The 19,662-nt window shown below is 40.5% G+C and overlaps 2 protein-coding genes across 6 annotated transcripts in view; one reads left to right on the forward strand and one right to left on the reverse strand.

Annotated features, from left to right (window-relative positions):
• Positions 1 to 1,485: 1,485 nt before the first annotated feature.
• Dus4l (dihydrouridine synthase 4 like) lies at positions 1,486 to 17,038 on the reverse strand. 3 transcript variants are annotated; one of them, XM_021179463.2, is made up of 7 exons: positions 16,902 to 17,038; positions 14,493 to 14,643; positions 10,583 to 10,704; positions 8,226 to 8,343; positions 4,364 to 4,486; positions 3,131 to 3,357; positions 1,486 to 2,445 (listed from the first exon to the last, which is right to left on the reverse strand). In XM_021179463.2, exons 2-7 carry the CDS (start codon positions 14,606 to 14,608, stop codon positions 2,177 to 2,179), a joined length of 975 nt encoding a protein of 324 aa, XP_021035122.1. In that variant the 5' UTR covers positions 14,609 to 14,643; positions 16,902 to 17,038; the 3' UTR covers positions 1,486 to 2,176. The 3 variants fall into 3 exon arrangements, with proteins under 3 accessions (XP_021035122.1, XP_029340572.1, XP_029340573.1); XM_029484712.1 differs by lacking the exon at positions 16,902 to 17,038 and adding an exon at positions 14,061 to 14,270 and having other exon boundaries at positions 14,493 to 14,577; XM_029484713.1 differs by lacking the exon at positions 16,902 to 17,038 and having other exon boundaries at positions 10,583 to 10,720; positions 14,493 to 14,575.
• The window catches only part of Cog5 (component of oligomeric golgi complex 5), a 293,171-nt gene continuing 290,268 nt past the window's right edge, over positions 16,760 to 19,662 (forward strand). Inside the window, exon 1 of one of the 3 annotated variants that reach the window (XM_021179459.2) lies at positions 16,760 to 16,981. Coding sequence is in view for 2 of the 3 variants with exons in the window: in XM_021179458.2 (XP_021035117.1) it covers positions 17,102 to 17,195 (94 nt within the window). In the remaining variant the exon portion in view is untranslated. Of the gene's footprint in view, positions 16,982 to 17,086; positions 17,196 to 19,662 lie in introns of those variants that run through there. The other 2 variants (XM_021179458.2, XM_029484711.1) reach the window with 2 other exon arrangements.

A 19,662-nucleotide genomic window follows, 5' to 3' on the forward strand; every position in this document is an offset into this window, starting at 1 on the left:
GCAGTGGAGCTTGGGAACAGCTGGTAGCTTTGACATCCTCAGGAAACACAGGCTTTGAGGCCAGTTAACAGAACCACAGCAGCTGGGCAATGGTGGCACACATCTTTAATCCTAGCACTTGGGAGGCAGAGGCAGGCGGATTTTTGAGTTCAAGGCCAGCCTGGTCTACAGAGTGAGTTCCAGGACAGCCAGGGCTACATAGAGAAACCCTGTCTCAAAACAAAACAAACAATCAAACAAAGAAACAAACAAACAGAATCACAGCAGCAAAATGAGGAGTAGCTGTTCTTCCCGTAGTGGCAGTCACAGGAGAAAGAGGTACCTGAATGGCTGGGCACAGGGACCAGGGCAGGTACAAGAACAGTAGAAAGAAGTGAGAGCGGGTGAAGAGCTGAAGTTGAAGAGCTGGAAGATTTGGAGAAGCTGCAGGAACTGGCAGCTTGTAGAGTTCCAGAGAGCTGTTAAATCTCAGTGGCCAAAGATCTTGGTTATAGGGGCCATTATTCAGGGTTTGGGAAGTCATAGCTTGAGAATCATGGAACCAAGCTATAAAAATAGATGCTGTCAAAGGTTGGAGAGTCCCACTTCTTAGACCTACATTATCCAGAGTTCTAACACTGGATCCTAAAGGCCCTGTTACTTGAGGCCTGCATAAGAATCCTAATACTAGAGCACCATCACTCCTGTTGCCAAGGCAACAGCTGTCAAATGCTGGGGATATAAACCTGACAAAGCCATACAAATGGTGGTTGGAAAGGGTTCTCAACCAACACTTTCATCTTGGTAGAACAAAGTACTCTGGTAAGCTCTTTATAACCTAATAATCTAGAAAGCTTCAGAAGAACTAAATTTGCTGTTACTCAAAGAGCTCCACACAATCTTTAAAAAAATTATTTATGTACATGGGTGAATATGTGGAAGCCTGAAGACAACTTTGAGGAAATGATTTTCCTCTTCTACAACTTGGGTCCAAGGGATCGAACTCAGGCTGTCAGGCTTGGCTAAGGCAATACCTTTACCCACTGAACCTTTTTTATTGTCCCTACTTACTTTTAAATCACAGCTGACATCACATGCAACTAAATTCAGTTAGACACAACTTAAATACCTTCAAGTATATATTCAATTAGGAATGTACCAGTTGATTTTACAGTGTAAAATGTTAATGTACGCCAGGTGGTGGTGGCACACGCCTTTAATCCCAGCACTCAGGAGGCAGAGGCAGGCGGATTTCTGAGTTTGAGGCCAGCCTGGTCTACAAAGTGAGTTCCAGGACAGCCAGGGCTATACAGAGAAACCCTGTCTCAAAAAACCAACCAACCAAACAAAAAAACCCAAACCAACCAACCAACCAACCAACCAACCAAAAAAACCCAACCCAACCCAACCCAACCAAACCAAACAAAAAGTTAATGTACACTGAATATAATTCTAGCTAGAATTTCTTGTTCTTTTTTATTTATATGGATGTGGACATTTGTTCTACTACCTGTGAACTTTCAAAAAATTAAGATGTACTTCTTGTTAACTTACAGGCGAGTCATACCTTCTTGCTATTAGAAAAGTTTTATTTAAAACACTTAAAAACAGAATACCTTTAGTAAAACTTCCATCCCCACCCATCCCCCACACCCATAAAGATTAGAAGCAGAGGTTTTCAATATTTGATCTGGGACTATTGGATGGTCGAAACTCGAGTTCTTTACAACGTCTGGGTCTGCTCACAATCTACTGAATCCATGAGGACGGAGCACGGGGCGGGTTTCTGTGGTAATTGTTGCTAGTTTTATGTGTATGGATGTTTTGCTTGCATGGCTGTCTGTACACATTGTGCTTAGCTGGTGCCTGAGGAGGCCTGAAAAGCCTGTTGAATCCCCCTGGAATTGGAGTTCAAGTCCCGTAGAAGAGCAGCCAAGGCTTTAACTGGTGAGCCATCTCTACAGTCCCAGATTTGAGTTCTTGGTTATGGAAAAGTTCCGTTTATTCTTTCAGATAAAGTTTTGCTGGCCTAGAATTTCCAAACCTCTTCCTTTAGTTTTCTGAGTAGTTGGATAAAAGACATGGGCCGTCATGTCTGGCCCCAGTGATTGCTGTTGTACTGATGTTAAAAGCCATAGACTTAAAAGAAATACGAGGATGTAAGCTCACGTGGTTCCATGTGGGTAAAAAGTACATACTACAATGACTTAGAAAGCGACTCATCACCATAATGGTCCGTGAGGTAATCCAGGACTGCTGCTGTGCTTGACAAGGCATTAAATACTCTCTTCTCCTGCCTTGACGTTATCTTTTCCATCATGTACATTAGATGCTGATGGAAGCACATAAAAGGAGTTCCAAGTTCAAGAGAGATGTCAACCCAGTCCCAGATACACTTCAGTGGGGTTTCTTCATATCCAGCAAACATAGCTGGGTTTGCTAAAAGTCCTCTTGCAACCATCACACCTGCAAATTAAAGCACAACATATCTGCTCATAAACTAAGAATCCATGGTTATTAGTTCAAAGTTAATGCAAGAGTACTTATCAGAAAGTATTATTTTGAGATTTTAGAATACAAATCAACAGCAAATTAATTACAAATTAATGTAATACAGTAAGAAATAAATTGATTCTGGTATTACTGATAAACCAGTTGTATTTATACAACTATTTTTTAAAGGACATCTCCATTAATTCACTGGCCTTATTGTTTCTTTAGGAGACATCCACATTGTCATAAATCAGGCTGTTTAAAGTGGAATCTATTTGCTTCTGCCTAGCAACAGTTACTATGGGGCCAGCTAGTTAATTCTGCAAGGGGCATGGAAACTACTTGGCAATTCTAGGGCTCCTGTGTCCATCCAAGCTCATTAACTCTCATCTCTATTTTGGTGTTCTAGGTGCCTTTTAAAGATAAAGTAAAACAAAAAAATAAATAGATCTTCCTTAGATGATTTGCTGGTCAAGAGATATGACAGTAGCAGCAAAATGCTGCCATTGCTTCTAAAAGGATCTAATGTTTCTAAGGAAAACAGCCGACCGTATTATAATAATGTGGTTCAATGTTAAACAGTAAATCAGATTACTCCCCCATCTTCACTTTTTCATCCTTATTAAATGATAAAAAAATCCCAGTGTTTATTTCTTACCATCTGTCCCAGTCATCTGCCACACATTTTCTGCTTCTTTTAAGCTTCTTATGTCTCCATTAGCAACTATGGGTATAGACACATTTTCCTTTATCATTTTAATGGCATCGTAGTGAACTGGCTGGTGTCTTTCTTCAACTGTCCTTCCATGGACTGTGATCCAGGACACTCCTGTTGCTTCAGCCTTCCGGCACAGATCTATGGTCCTTGCCAGGTCATCGTGGATCCTAGAATTTCAAAATTGCAGCTGTGTATAGCACACAGATTTTAATGCAACATTAATTAAGACACTTCATCTGCTGTATTTATTATCAATTCATGCCACTGTTAATAAGATTTTGTTCTGTGATTGGTTCCCATTCAAGATCTTGGCTTTAGTTCTTTTAGAACTTTGACTATTGGAAACAATATGGTGAGAAATGTCTTTTTCTTTCCCCACTGCTTTGACTTTGTGGCTTTGAGAAATTAAGAGTCATCCGCATCCTGCCACAGATGAACACAAAGGGGTTATCTGAGTACATGGTGTGCAAGCCTCCCAAGTTGGAATCTTGTTTTTTTTCCTTTAATTGTTACATTTTAGTGTAAATATATTTCCATTTTTCTTGTTGGGACCAGGGATATTTCTAAGCATTAGCTAGGTAGCATCTGGAGAAAGTTGAGGGTTTGGTGAAGTCTTTTAATTAGAAACCTATTACTTGTTAAGAAATAAAAAGAGGGGGATGGCAAGATGGCTCAGTGATTAAGAGAGCCGACTGCTCTTTTGAAGGTACTGAGTTCAAATCCCAGCAACCACGTGGTGGCTCACAACCATTTGTAACGAAATATGATGCCTTATTCTGGAGTGTCTGAAGACAGCTACAGTGTACTTACATATAATAAATAAATAAATCTTTAAAAAAAAAAGAAATAAAAAAGAGCGGGAGGCAGAGGCAGAGGCAGGTGGATTTCTGAATTCGAGGCCAGCCTGGTCTACAGAGTGAGTTCCAGGACAGCCAAGGCTACACAGAGAAACCCTGTCTCAAAAAAACCAAAAAAACCAAAACAAAACAAAACAAAAAAGAAATAAAAAGAGGACATGGTTCATCAGGATCATAAGTTAAGCATGGGGTTATTTCCACATATCAGCTTCTAATTTATCTAGGATAGACACTCCCACATCATTAGGCAAAAGGAACATTTTTAAACTTCCAAGTAATATGTCAAGTTGTCAGTAGACTAGAGTATTGTGTTTACCTTATCTTAATGGAAACTGAAAACCTTGGGCTTTCCACCCGATTTCTCACTTGTCTCACCATATCGTGAACCAGCTCTGGCTTGTTGATCAAGCAAGCTCCATAACCGTCTGCCATCGCCCACCTTGAGAGAGCAAGCACAGAAGGGAGATTGTAACCACACGAAAGGGAAGACAAAGTTCTAAATGCTCTAAGGGAGTGTAGGAACCTTTCCTCTAGCTTATGATCCGGAATGAAGCAGACATTTACCATTCACAGATCTACAGCCAGCTGCTTAGCTAAGTTGGGTAGAATGTGGTGCTAAATAAAATTTATAGATCAACATTTCTAAATCGTTTCATGAAAAAAACAAAAAGTCACTTGCCTAGACCAGAAAGTACTAGGAAATAGTTTTTCACTAGCCAAGGAGAGTATTAAATTAGAATCCATTTAACCAAAACAGATTTAGGTGTTCATATTAACTGCAATTACTTCACATTTTTAAAATTCCAAATTTGATGTTTATTGTACAGAACAAGAGGTTTTATCAGTCTCAACAGTAGAAAGATATTTTTGGCTCTCAGCATTCCAACACCACTAAACAGCTTATCTAACTCTCCTAATGAGTATATAAATGTCTACTCTGATTTGGCTTATGCTGCATTTAAAAAACTTGGATTTATTTTTTGGGCATATTCTGGCTACTGGCAGATGACCTAGTACAGCGCCTGCACAGTGGTTGATTAAGTCCATCTCATTCAAACTCAGTTACTTAAACCCAGTCAAGTAGCTGTGATACAGAAAGGTCACTATAGGAACGTAAGTAAAGTCAGCTTTTAGAAAGTTTATCTGACATGGCAGCAAAAACACATTTCTGGGATTGCTGCAAACATTAGATTCTTTTTTTTTTTTTTTTTTTTGGTTTTTCGAGACAGGGTTTCTCTGTAGTCGTGGCTGTCCTGGCACTCACTTTGTAGACCAGCTGGCCTCGAACTCAGAAATCCACCTGCCTCTGCCTCCCAAGTGCTGGGATTAAAGGTGTGCACTACCACACCTGGCCAAACATTAGATTCTTAAAAGAACTAGTTATGCATGAGGTTGAAGGCGGAACCACACAGAGTGTGCTTGCTCATTATATTAACTTGACAGAAACTAGTCATCTGGGAACAGGGAACACCAGTTGGAAAATTGCCTCAATCAGATTGGCCTGCGGGCATCTCTGTGCTACAACTTCTTGTTTAGTGATTGATATGCAAAGGCTCAGCCTACTGAGGGCTGTGCTACCTGAGGATAAGAAATCATGTTGAGTATGGTGGTTTGAAAGAGAATGGTCCCCATAGGTTCATACATTTGAATGCTTGGTCCTCAGTGGTGGAACTGTTTGGGAAGGATTAGGAACTAATGCCTTATTGGAGGATGCATACCACGGGAGGTAGGCTTTATAAGCTTTGAGGCTTATAAACCCCACTCTGTTTCCAGTTTGCTCTTTCTGCCTTGTGCTCATGGATGAGATGTAAGTCTTAGTTACTGTTCCAGCACCAGGCTTACATGTCTGCTGCCATGATCCCAGCCACAGTGGTCATGGACTCATCTGCTAAAATTGTAAGGCGTCAACAAACTCTTTTATGTTGCCTTATTCACGGTGTTTTGTCACAGAAACAGAAAACTAATTAAAATAGAATTTGGTATCTAGAAATGGGGTATTGCTGTGAAAGCCCTGGTCATGCTGTTATCTAGAAGAGTGTGGAAGGCTTCTGACTAGAAGAGTGGTAGAAAGTTTGTTGTAAGTGGAGCTTAACGGGCCATTCTAGTAGGAGTTTGGATGTGGATACCAGAGGTCAAGGCTTTAGAAGGGAACACTGTTAACAACTGGGCAAGAGAACCATTCTTGTGATATTTTGGCCAAGAATGTGGCTGCTTTTTGCCTTTGTCTTAAGAATGTGCCTGAGGCTAAACTGAGGACTGTTGCAGAGATTTCAATACAGTCTGTTTTTCAAAGACACTTTAGTCATTAGGTAACTCTTAAGTAGATCTACAATGAAAGAGCAAGCAGGGCAAAAAGAAATGCAAAGTGTACACTTTGAGGAGAAAAAGAGCACCAGGGATTTTATCGTTGGAGTAAAGGCTTGTGTGAAAAGAGGTAAGGAAAGGCAGAGATATCAGATGGAAGGAGCTGGTGCCCTCACTGGAAGACCTCTCCCAGCTAAGCCTGTAACTTCTAAAAGGGAAAGGCCTTAGGAATTTTTTGTAGCTAAAAAAAAAATGCAGTTCAAAGATTATGCAAATGTACTTCAAGAAGGGGGCCACATTCCACCCTAAGGAGGCCCCAGAACTTGGCAGCTTCAGCCATGTGCTTCTGACTTCAGTGCCATGAAGACTATGAGAGACAGAGTATTGTGGAACATTCCTCCATAGTTAAGGAGAGCCACGGAGGCAGGCACTTAGCAGGGGAGTCCTTCAATGGAGACCCCGAGAGGCCACTGTGTGAGGTTGTACAAATGAGGTCTGTACAGAGCTGGAGATATAGGAGGTCTGTCAAGGAGAGCTGCATACATGGAGTAGAACCAGCCCCCCAGAGAGAAGAGTGTTACAGCCAGCAAAGCTGGAAGGGAGGCCATCTAAGCCCTCCGATACTGGATATACATCTATAGAATTTGGAGTTTGTCTTGCTGCGTTTCAAGACTGCTTTGGTCTAGCATTTCCTCATTGTCTCCTTTCCTCCTTTGTAAAATGGTAATGTATATGCTGTGCCACTGTATGTTTGAAATATGTAACTTGATTTATGATTTAACAGTAGGTCACAATTAAGAGACTGCCTTGAGTCTCAGAAGAGAATTTTAAGTTTTAAGTAGTGTTGAGTCTGTGATAGACTATGGGGAGTTTTGAAGTTGGACTAAATGCATTTTGCATTATGCTATGGATGGGCAGGGGTGTGACAAATGGTTTCAATGAGAATGGCCCCAGTTGCTTCATATACTCTAGTGCTTAGTTCCCGAGTTGGTGGAACTATTTGGGAAGGATTAGGAGGAACAGCCTTGTTGAAGGTGTGCCACTGGTGGCAGGCCTGAGGTTTCAAGAGCACATGCCATCCCCAATTAGTTCTCGTTGCCCCATGGCTGTGTTTCCAGTTGGTAGCACTCAGCTTCTGGTTTAACGCTATGTCTACCCGCCTGCTGCCATGCTGGTCATAGATTGACCTTCTGAATCCATAAGTCTCTAATAAACTCTGTCTTTTATTATTTGCTTGGTCATGGTGTTTTGAATGGCAATAGGAAAGTAATGGTTAAAGGCAAAAAGGAAGCCAGTAAGCAATGATCCTCCATGGTCTGCCTCTGTTCCTGCTTCCAGGTACGTTCCCTGTCTTCCCTCAGTGTTCAGGTGTGACTTTGGAGTTATAAACGGAAAGAAACCCTTTGCTGTCCAAGCTGCTTTTGGTCATAGTGTTTATCACCCAAAAAAGAAAACCCCCAAACAAACCCCCAAATAAATGATAGCTAATGATGAGGAAGAAAAAAATAAAACTAGTCAAATCTATAAATCATTTCAGCCATTATAAAAGACCTTTGGAGTTATGTTCTTTAACCCTTTCTTTCTTTTTCTTTTTAATTATTTAGAACCACAGTGCTTTAACTCTGGTCTTTCCTTTAGAGCTTAATTAATGGTTATTAATACAGGTGCGCTGTGCCTGTGTGGGGTGACAGTGTGTATGCAGAGGTCAGAGGGCACTTCCGTGGAGAAGCTTCTCTCCTTCTGTCATGTGGACTTCAGGGGAGAACTCAGGCTGTCCTTTATAACTTCAGGAAAATTAGAAAGACGTTTTACCATGTTCCCATCACTTTCCCCCTTCTAATCTGTTTGAAAGCTCTAATTTCTTTGACCTTTACCTCTGAGGGCAACCACAGTTAATATCTATTCCATTTGCATAGGGACAGACTATCAGGGCAGCATCAGATAAAAGTCTTGCATCATTAGCAGCAAACTGAACAATCAACGGGCAATCACCTGTTTTTAAAAAAAAAGACAGTATGATATGAAAATTCACAGAAAAGAAGCATTCACAGGACAAAAATCAAAATCAAGCAGTACATAATTTACAAAATTCCAACGCTCCTAACACAGAGACCCTCTTTCCTAAAGGTGGGGTTAGTATTGTATTCCAGAATGATTGTATATCATGTTACATGGAGGTGAATGTGAGCATTCTACACATACTGCTATCCCTTCTGCTCTTCTTCATGGATCTGGGAAGTGTATTCAGATGTACTATCTGCTGTTTAGTGGCACATTCTCCTATATGGATGGTCGATGTACTAGAATTTATTACATAGACCAGACTGGTTTTAAACTCCAGAGATTTGCCTGAACCGGCATTCCAAGTGCTGAGATTAAAGGTATTTTCTACCACACCTTGCTGTTTCTGATTTTGTAAGAAATTGTCTATCAAGTCTGCATATATATATATATATATATATATATACTTCTTTTGATCTTAAAGAACATTTTTATACTTGCATGGAAAAGTTTAAAATTTAGGATAGCCAAATGTATTTGCTTTCCTCAGTTTTTATATATTTTTCTCATCTTTTCATAGTGATACATTCTGGAAAGACACAGTTTAATATTTCTTCCTTTTTTTAAAAAAAAGATTTATTTATTTATTTTATGCATATGAGTACACTGTAGCTGTAGAGATGGTTGTAAGCCATCAAGTGGTTGCTAGGAATTAAACTCAGGACCTCTGCTTGCTCCAGCCCCAAGATTTCTTTATTATTATATGTAAGTACACTGTAGCTGTCCTCAGACACACCAGAAGAGGGTGTCAGATCTCATTACGGATGGTTGTGAGCCACCATGTGGTTGCTGGGAATTGAACTCAGGACCTTCGGAAGAGCAGTCAATACTCTTACTCTTCCCCACTGAACCATCTCAGCAGCCCACAGTTTAATGTTTCAAAGGCTTTTTGAAGATTTTCTATAAAATTCCCTGGATGTTTATAAAAGGCACATTTCTGGACATTACCTCTTTTGTAGTGATTATAGATTTCTACAGCAATTCACTGTTTTGGGGACTGATGAGTTTTTCTTCATTGGCATGTAGGGCGCATTTCTCAGTTGGTACCCTAGTTACAGAATCCTACTTTAACAACTTACTGATCTAATATATTTTCAACACTGTTAGCAGCTAAACACACAAGGTATTTCTATAGCTCATGCCTTCTGGGAACCTATAATTTAGTGAGAGAGATGGGGATGTAACAAGAAAACAATAATACAGCAATAAAAAAAAAAACCGTGCTTTTGGGTGAAGATATGAGTATACAGTGATCAAGAAAGTTTCCTTTGAATAGGAATGCGTGTGTGTATATGTGTGTGTGTAGAGAGAGAATGTGTGTGTTTAGTGTATATGTCCATGTGTATGTGTGCATGTGTTTGTGAGAAACTTAAGAGACAGACAGAGAGTGACAGTGTGTGTGTGCTATAGATATGTATGTATGTGTATATACATACACAGATATGGAGAGAATGTGTATGTGTGTGCATGTGCACGCATGCGTGTTTGTGTGTATGCATGTGTTGGGGATAGGCATGACTGGGAATGATATTCTAGATACGTAAGTTCAAGAACAAGGCATGTTCAAACTCAAGAACTTTATGGAAAGCAAGGTTGCAGATGTATTCGTGGCTGGATCAATGAAGGACTCTGCTCATCTGCCTCAGGTGCTGGAACTCTAGCCTCTAGACTAGCGATTCTCAATTGTTAGCAAGACCAGAGAATGTGGACAGCTTTTCATAGAGTTTCTAATGCAGCAGGCCTAAAGTGGAGACTGGAAACTTTCATTCCCAACAAGTTTCCAATGATGAAGTCACCTCTGCCCTGGGAATCATACTGAAGCTATTATTTTAAGCAATGGGAATTCTAGCAAGGACTGTGAGCAGGGAAGGGGCATGCTCAAATATGCATCTTAGACAAGTCATCTCTATGAGGGCTTTTGAGATGAGTGTTGGAGTGAGAAAAGACAACTAGACAGGGACTTATTCTAATAAATGAGGATAGAAAGTCTGGCAGCTCAATGAATAGCTGACTTTACATTTTGATAGATTACTGACAGGGTAAAAGATATTTTCTTTTGTGATTTTTAAAATACTGAAGACACTTAAAAATCTAAAGGATTATAAAATATAACCTCCGAATTATGTTGCACCTAATTATACAAAGTCAGCAAATTATTAGTTTTACATACCTTGGTTTGTGGTAAATTCACTGTCTCTGGCTTTTATAGATCTGACAAAATCAGCAGCAATTATCATTGGTGTGTAACACAGGTCACAAGAGTATTTTCTTACTAATGTTCTAAAAGCTAACCTGCAAGCATATAAAACTTTAATCATGAATTCAGAAAATACTTGAATCATACACATTTGCAAGTACAATTTAGTTAATTACTGAGTACTTATTAGAAGAACTTTTGCTTAGATGAAAGAGATATACTTTCACCCAATCTACCTGCTAAGTAAGGCTAAAATCCTTGATACTTATTGTACTGGCTAGTTTTGTGTCAACTTGACACAGCTGGAGTTATCACAGAGAAAGGAGCTTCAGTTGAGGAAATGCCTCCATGAGATCTGGCTGTGGGGCATTTTCTCAATTAGTGATCAAGGGGAAAGGCCCCTTGTAGGTGGGACCATCCCTGGGCTGGTAGTCTTGGTTCTATAAGAGAGCAGGCTGAGCAAGCCAGGGTTAGCAAGCCAGTAAAGAACATCCCTCCATGGCCTCTGCATCAGCTCCTGCTTTCTGACCTGCTTGAGTTCCAGTCCTGACTTCCTTGGTGATGAGCAGCAGTATGGAAGTGTAAGCTGAATAAACCCTTTCCTCCCCAACTTGCTTTTTGGTCATGATGTTTGTGCAGGAATAGAAATCCTGACTAAGATACTTATGTTTTTGAGATAGGGTCTCACTACATAGTTCAGGCTGGTCCAGAACTCTCAGAGATCTGTTTGGCTCTGCCTCCTGAGTCTTAAGAGTTAAAGGCCACCACACCTAGCTAAAACCTTAATATTATTTATAAAACAATTACAGGGAAGTCCCAAAGAGAGTGGAAGGGAGCCAGGCTAGTGGCCTTGCATCCCAACAGACTAAAGACAGAAAGTTCCATGAATTTTCTTTTTGCTTTAAATACTGTAGACTTGGGGCTGAAGTAGTTGGCCACTTGGAATCTGCAGTGAATGAAGAAAAAAAAGTGCCCCACATAAATTTTCTCTTTTATAAAGGATCAGAAAACAAGAAGCTTCAAAAGACTGAAAACTCTAATAATCAACACTATATAAAAAGCTATGTCCTCATCTCTGTTAGAAAAGGTTGGATGGGGAGTAACTTTCACTCTTCCAATGTGCCCTAACATCTCATGGTGATAGTGTTCAATTAGGCCTGGGAGGTATGTGCAGCCTTCATCCTACTGGCTACTGAGACTACCTTCTCTTCTGCTATCAGTGGAAATCACATGGAGAGTGTACAGTTCCATGTGTATGGTACTACATAGTAAAAATAGTTAACAAGGCACCTTCTCCTTCCTTGCTGGATGTCTTGTAAAGGGAAGCCTAGAAAGCCAGGACCTTAGCCCTACCCTGCAGCTTAGGAGGCACCTGTTCCAAAGGGAACTAGGACTCTCACCTCTGTCCACACTAACAAGGAATGTCTCCTATCTCCCAGATGGAAATGGAAGCCAAGCTGAGAACCAAGATGTAAAGCTGATAGTGATGAGCTGATACTTTCCTTTTCTCTCTGATGGAGCAGTGTCAGAATAGCTGATCGTATCACAAGTTCCAATATACAAAATCAGCCAGTGCACTCTATTAGATGCTAAAGAACGTGCTAGTGAATGTAAAAATGATGGCTGTATCAACTGATGTAAAAATAGCATTAGACAAGATAGTCTTATACAATATTGAAAAGTCTTAGAAAGGCAGAACTTTAGGGAGCTTCCTTCATTTGATGAAGGCCATTCATAAGAAATCCTATGTGGGCTGGGCGGTGGTGGCGCACGCCTTTGATCCCAGCACTTGGGAGGCAGAGGCAGGCGGATCTCTGAGTTTGAGGCCAGCCTGGTCTACAGAGTGAGTTCCAGGACAGACAGGGCTACACAGAGAAACCTTGTCCCTTCACCCCCAAAATACAAAACAAAACAAAACAAAGGAGGAAAAGAATTGGATGTCTGCTCTCACCCTTGCAACATAGTGAGAACTTTTAGCTAGCACAGTAAAGCATGGAAAAGATTGTCCAGTTTTATAGATGACATGATTGTTCATGTAGACAATCCCAAGACATTTAAAGAACTTTATAAGTGAGCTCAACAAGTTTATAAGACACAAGCTCAGTATAAAAAAAAATTAGCTATGTTTTTAAGAACTCTTAATGAACTTACATATATAAAATTAAAATCACAATACTAGTGGGGAGGATGGCTCAGAGGGTAAAAGTGCTTGCTAAGTAAGCCTGACAACTCAACCCAAATCACTAGAACTGACATGTAAGTTGATCTCTGACCTCCATATGAGAGAATGAAATAAGTAGCACACATGTCCCCAGTCCTCCCTCTTCCACAGTCAGTCAGACAGACACATACAAAACAAAATGTTTTTTTTTTTAAAATACTTTACATCTGAAACACAATTACACAATTATAAATACTATGCTTTACTTAGTACCATTAAGAAGATGAAAGGGCAAGCTCCACACCAGGAGGAAACATTGGCAAGTGACATAGGAGTAGCACCTGGAATATGCAGACCCCTCAATAGTCCACAGGAAACAAAGGAAAAACCTCAGAACCAAGCCAAAAATGGGCCCAGCATTTCAATAAACATTTCTATAATGAACATAAAGAAATAGCCAGGAAGCAAAAAGACGTTCAACATCATTAGTCACTAAGGAATGCAAAGCCAATCACAGAGGGTTCTACTTGTCACCCAGTGGAGTGGGTATAGTGAGTAAAAAGCAGAATTAGATGAAAAACATTCTCAAAGGTGGGAAGAACTGGAACCCTTGTGTGCAGCAGGGGAGTAGGCAAGGTGCAGCCGTAATGGAAAACAGCACTTTTCCTCTGAACAACGCAGGCTTAACATGTGATCCACGTGACTACATAGCCCCGCCCAAACTGAAATGGTCTGAGATATTTAAATACTTATGTCCATAGCAGCATTACTTGAAATAGCCAAAAGGTAGAAGCAATCCAAATGTTTACCAACCAATGAAAAGAGAAACAAATGTAGTATGTACAATACCTAATAGACTACCTATTCACTTTTACACAAGGAAGGAAAGGCTGGCATATGGCACTATGTGAATGGAGCTTGAAACAATTTTCAAAATGCTAAGGGAAACTAGTTATTCTCAAAAAGACAAGGCTCAACCACATGAGGCATCTAGAATAGTCAAATTCCTAGGGAAAGAAGCAAAGTAAGAGTTCCTAGGGGTTGGAAGTGTGAGGAATGAAGAATTACTGCTTAAGGGGTCCAGAGCTTCAGCTTTTAAAAAATCAGACACTCAATGCTGCACAGATACATAAACCTTGACAGTTAAAAATAAGGGAAATATGTTTACTTATTGGTTTTGTCTTTTTTGGAGATAAAGTCTTAATATGTAGCCCAAGATACATATTCCCATAAAAACCCGTGCGTGCACATTTATATCTATTTAATACCTAATGTATGCTAATACATTACCATTTTTGTAGATGTTGGGCTAGGGATGCAGCTCACTTGGTACAGTGCTTGGCTAACACCCATGAGGCTCTGGGTTTGATCCCAGCATTAATTGAGCTAGTCATGATGACATATATATGCCTTTAATCCCAGCACTTGGGATATGGAGGGAGAGGATTAGGCCTTCAGCCACACAGCAGGTTTTAGGTAGCTTGAGATACAGAAGACTCTCTGGGAGAAAAAAAAAGCATGGAGAAATGATCTACTTAAGGTCACAAAAATACCAGCTGAGTGTCAGCACTGGGATCCCATTCTAAATCACGATGCCAAAGCTAGGGGCTTGAAAAGCCTTTGTAGGTGAGTCACCATACTATGTGTGGTAAAAAATGTACAAAACTGGGTACATCTAAGGGAAGCTAAATATTGGCTTATTAATAATTTAACAATACTTACTTTGAATATCGAACCATCGGGGCACAGACTTTTACCAGCTGTCCAGAATGAAACATTTCTATCGGGTCTTTTTTTCTTTCTTGACATATTGTGGTTGGTAAGGAATCACTTCTCATGTGTACAGGTTAGTTTCAAGTCTGAAAAAGACAGTCTGCAAAGAGAATTATGCATTTCAGTATTTGGAATCCCCATCACTGGGCTGGTCACATAGCTGTTGTATGGGAGGATGCTCGCTGCACGTGGCAAACCCTGGGTTTAAATTTCAGTACTGGAAAAAAAAAACAAACCCCAAACTATTATTCTTGTAATTTCATCTTTCATGAGCTTGTGTACTCAGAAATAATTTGAGTTTCTTTCCCCCTTATCAATAAAAGAAGATCTTCCCAAATTCTGCCTCTACTTACAGGATCAATAAATGTGAAAAACTGCACAGAGTAGTTTTCAAAGATATGGAAAACCACTAGGTTTTCCCTGTAGTGTCATGTGATGATTTGATTGTTACTTTTTTGCTTATTTTTTGAGACAGGATCTTGCTATATACCCAGGCTAGCTTACATAGTTGCTAACCTAGCCTTGCCGGTGCTGGGATTACCCTGGTGTGCCTCCATACCCAACTTCAGATTCGTTTTCAATTTCATGCATTTTACTTTCATGATTAAACCAAGGGATCTGACTTGAATTGCTTCCCATACGATATTTTGTATGATAGACAAACCGAAAAAAAAAATCTTTTCAGGAAAGTTAGGTGGCAGTAATAGAAACTTGTATTTCAAAACAAATCCTGGTATCTTGGGGCTAGAGAGATGGCTCAGTGGTTAGGAGTATGGACTATTCTTGCAGAGGATCTGAGTTTAGTTTCTAGCACCCACATTGGGAGGACCATGGCACTTCTATGCTCAGTTTCAGGGGATCCTACACCTCTGGCCTCTGAGGGGACTTGTAGCACACACATATATTCATCTACATACATACACATACAACTTAAAAAAGAAACCCTGATACTTTTATTCTAGTTTTTTTATGAATCAGAAGGCAGAAACAACTTTATTATTTTAAATAATTTAAATTTATTACCAGCGAAGATATTCAGTTATTACCAAGTAAGTGCACCATATATAACTTTTATGCCCAAAGTACAAGTGATAAAATTGTTGAATATTTTTCATGTTGTACTTAAAGCTTTTGACTTCATAGTTTTGTTTTTATATTCCATTTTGGCCTCTGTAATCTATAGCCAGATAAAAGCTAACGCTATAAAAGGCTAGTTGTTCAAAATTCAGTCTTTAATGTTTGGCAGTAGGCTAAATGAACACAAGGCCAATATACCTAAGGATGTCATGGCTTGCAAGAAATCTTTGGAAGTGTTAACACTGTTCAGAGGAAAATGGGAGCGTAATTAAGCTAAGTCGTAGATGGGCTATGTCGATATGAGGAATAAACACGGAGTAAACCACTAAGAGACTATTGCAAAGGAGGGAAGAATCTTACATATTACAGAACTGGTACACACTAGGGTGTGGTGCGCGGCAATGGCGTCATGACTGACTTTCTAAAGCATGATTTTGCTCTTACTCATTCTTGTGGCCAGACTAAATGGCAAAGTCTCCTTCAGTATGAATTTCTTGAATAAGCTATAGCTTTCAATCTTGATAGTAAACTAGGATGCAGAAGCTTTTAAGAATCAAAATGCTTAAGTCACACCCAAGACCAAAAACAGCTCTCTGGACTTACGGGATGAACGTATCAATATTTTGTTTTAAAGTTCTCCAAATCATGCAGCACCGGGCATAATATTTTGGTAATATGTGCTTCTACACCTAGAATTCCTTTTAAAGTATAAGTGAATTTTTTTTTTTTTTGGAAACTTGTGCTGGTATGTATAGTGGGCGTTAAAAACTTTGTTGCATATTAATATGTAGACTAAAGTCAATCTTGTTTGTGAAAAACAAGAAAGCTAAGGAAAGAAAATCATCTTGTAATTCAGATAATGTTATTCGCCGTGGATGATTATTATAAACAAAGTAGTTTCGTAAACTATGCATACTGAAATCTAATGCAACTTTAGGCGCGCTGCCTCTCGCTACCGACCCTATTTGCATCGTGACTGAGGTCAAACACAGGAGGGAAAAATCTTCTGAGGCGATGTTAAGGGAATGCAAAATGCAGAGTAGCTCCAGACCAGCTCACTAAATAGTTACGAATATTTAAACGTTTTTATTTTTAAGGGCAGAGTTTAACAACTATTCTTCCCCAGCATATACTGCCTGCTACCCGGGATTGCCACTCCAGGAGGGGACTAGGTAAGGCTGAGCAGCCCTAAGCTCCCACGTGTTGGGCGAGGAGGACCGTGATGCTCCCAAGAGCCTCTTCCCCACGCCGGAGGCCAGCGTTCTCAGGCCCAATACTTGCGTTGGAGATCGGCACGGTGGCTGCGTCCGGAGCGGAATAGGAGAAGGCCCGGGCGGCGACCTGTCTTTCCTTGCACGTAGGTATGTAGTACTTAGGTCCCCAAACGCACCCCGGGCCGGGCAGGTGGGGCGGCGCCTTGATTCTGCGTCACTTGAAGGGCGGGGCGATTGCAAGACGTCATCAACCCGGCACTTGCCAACATGGAAGGTGGAGACAGCACAATTTCCGTAGCAGGCCGTGGGGCTTCGGGTTCTGCAGTAGTGGCGGCGACCGTGCAGGCGATCCTGCAGGACGGTAAGGCGTCGGACGGTGGCCCGGCCTGGGTTGCCCTGCCTTGCGCAGAGTCCGAGAACCCTACCGGTCGCTTTGCACAAAGTTTTCTGGTCTGGACTTGGCCACTCCCCTCCGCCCGGCCCCCTGGCGTCCGGGATTGTCCTGGTCCCCCCCGTTTCACGGGGAACGTGTTCCTCTCTTCCCGTGGGTGTCTTGGGGAAAACACCTGGTGTCTAGTTGCTGGGGTCTGCACTGGATCCTGATGCGCCCAGGATATCTCTGTAGTTCCTGCACGACGTGGTCCGGGCTGATAGCCGCTGCCGCTGCTCAGTTCCTGACCAAAGATTGCACTGTCCATGCCCAGAAGTGTGAACTCACCCTAGGTGACAGACCGCTCGCTTCTTAAGGAAAGGGATGGAGGATGCAAAAAAGTAGAGTTGGAAATTTCCGTGTTCAGTTCTTGGGCTATGCAGGTGCCTCTATTATCCATACATGTCGAGTACTGAAGTCAGGATTACTGGTAGCTTGAAGAGAAATTGTCCCAAGTAAATTAACTATATACCTTTCTATAGTATAGTACGCTTGAAAGTCAAGTTCAGTTGTATTAATGCGCAATCTGAGAGGCAGAACAAAATTTAGTTTGCTAAAGGTATTAGGCCTTAATCATCCCATCTTTTCCCTAGTTGACACCAAGTTCTTTCATCTATTAAAAGCGTTTGCATTTATCATCTTAATTGCTTCCGAGGCCTTGCGCCCCCTCCCGCTCCCCAATCCCCTAACCCCTTGTTTTTGAGACAGGGTTACTCTACGAAACCCTGACTGTTCTGGAACTCACAGAGATACACCTGCTTCTGTCTACCAAGCCAGGCATAGGAACCTCTTTTTGTATTCCACAGAGTTAAAAGCAGTATTCTGCATACAGTAGGAACAGATTTTTTTTTTTTAATTTTCCACATAAGAGTGGCTTAAAGGATCAAACTGAAATTTAAATTATGGTGTTTTCCCTGATTGTTGAGTATTTTATATCTTTTTAAATAGATATTTTATATCTTGTCAAGACTAGTGATGTTTTCAGAGTTAGGTTGTGGTGTATTCTTAAGAGTTTCTGCCTGATGCACCTCATCTTTGTGTCTTAATTGAAATTGAAATTTAGCCAAGTTTCAAAATCCTGAAATGAGTGTGTGTGTGTGTTTTAATAGCTGTCCAGCCTTTGAGCTTAAACTGAACTTAAAACTATGCTTGCTTTTTTCCTTCTGTAGTTTCAAATACAATTAAGTAAAGTCTCAGCAATTTAATACAATTAAATAAAGCCCTTTGTTTTAAGGACATTCCCTTCCTTTGTGCTGTGGAGTTTATTCCTGTCTAGAATCCAAACACTCCCATTCTATAACGTTAAAATCACTTTGCAGAGGTCCTCAGTGGTTCCTTGGAAGTAAGTCAGATGGACACTTCTGCTTCTTATCCTATTTAAACTTGTAAAAGCTTGGCTCTTTCCTTGAAGTATTTTGTTTTATGATATAAGGATCCCACACTGTTTGTTTGTTTTTCAAGACAGGGTTTCTCTGTTGTAGCTCTGGCTGTCCTGGAATTTAATCCGTAGACTAGGCTGGTCTAGAACTCAGAGATCTACTTGCCTCAGCTTTCCAAGTGCTGGGATTCAGGACCTGTGCCACCACTGCCTTTGTATGTATATATGTATGTATGTATGTATGTATGTATTTAATTTCCTAAATCTGTAGGTGTCCTTTCCAGTTTCCCCAAATGTACCTGAAAATTTGATCATTTTGTTCAGTAACCAGTTCACTGTCTTGAGGATTTGCCTAAAGATAGGGTTGATAGGCTCAGTGAACAGGTGCAGAGTTGGAAAATTTGTGAGCAGTTTCTGATTTTTCACTGATAAGAATACCACAAAAGAGATAAATTATGTGATTTATTCTGGAATATCAACCATTGAATAATCTGCTAGCCATGTTCATCTTTTATTGTCGCGTCTTTGGGAGATTGTACTTATCACTTCCTTTAAACAGTTAGTTCTTTTGATTTAGTCATTCTTTCTGGTTTCTTTTTCTCTAAGCATTCTTCAGTAGTTTCTTTACCCAGCTCCCCAGGTTTTGGTGTCTTCCTGGGTTCTAAGACCTATGTTGTCCACTTTCTAAGTCATCTAATCACGGTGTTGGTCATTGTCACACAGTAGAGTAAGCTGGGATGTGAGGACCTCATGAGGAATCACTTCCGTCTTACTGGCCTGTCTACACATGGGGCATTGTCTTTATTTTTTTCTTATAACTTTTTTATTCTTTCTGAATTTCACATCATGTACCCGAATCCCACTCATTTCCATGTTCCTTTGTATCTGCCTTTCACCCTTACAGTCTCCTCCCAAGGGAAAAAAAATCTTGCTGTGGAAGCTGTGGCGTATCCACAAACATCACAACATACCCCTTTGTCCACTTCTTTACTTGGCAGATGTTCGTTGCAACCAGGCACT

Source organism: Mus caroli, chromosome 12, assembly GCF_900094665.2.
Source record: "Mus caroli chromosome 12, CAROLI_EIJ_v1.1, whole genome shotgun sequence".
NCBI lineage: Eukaryota > Metazoa > Chordata > Mammalia > Rodentia > Muridae > Mus > Mus caroli.

Excerpts from the sequence above, each read along its gene's own strand:
- Dus4l (XM_021179463.2), bottom strand. The coding sequence starts at position 14,608 with ATGAGAAGTGATTCCTTACCAACCACAATATGTCAAGAAAGAAAAAAA. Across the intron at positions 8,344-10,582 it reads TGAATTTACCACAAACCAAG|GTGATTGCCCGTTGATTGTT; the intron begins GTATGTAAAACT and ends TTTTAAAAACAG. Across the intron at positions 4,487-8,225 it reads AACTGTGGTTGCCCTCAGAG|GTGGGCGATGGCAGACGGTT; the intron begins GTAAAGGTCAAA and ends TGCTCTCTCAAG.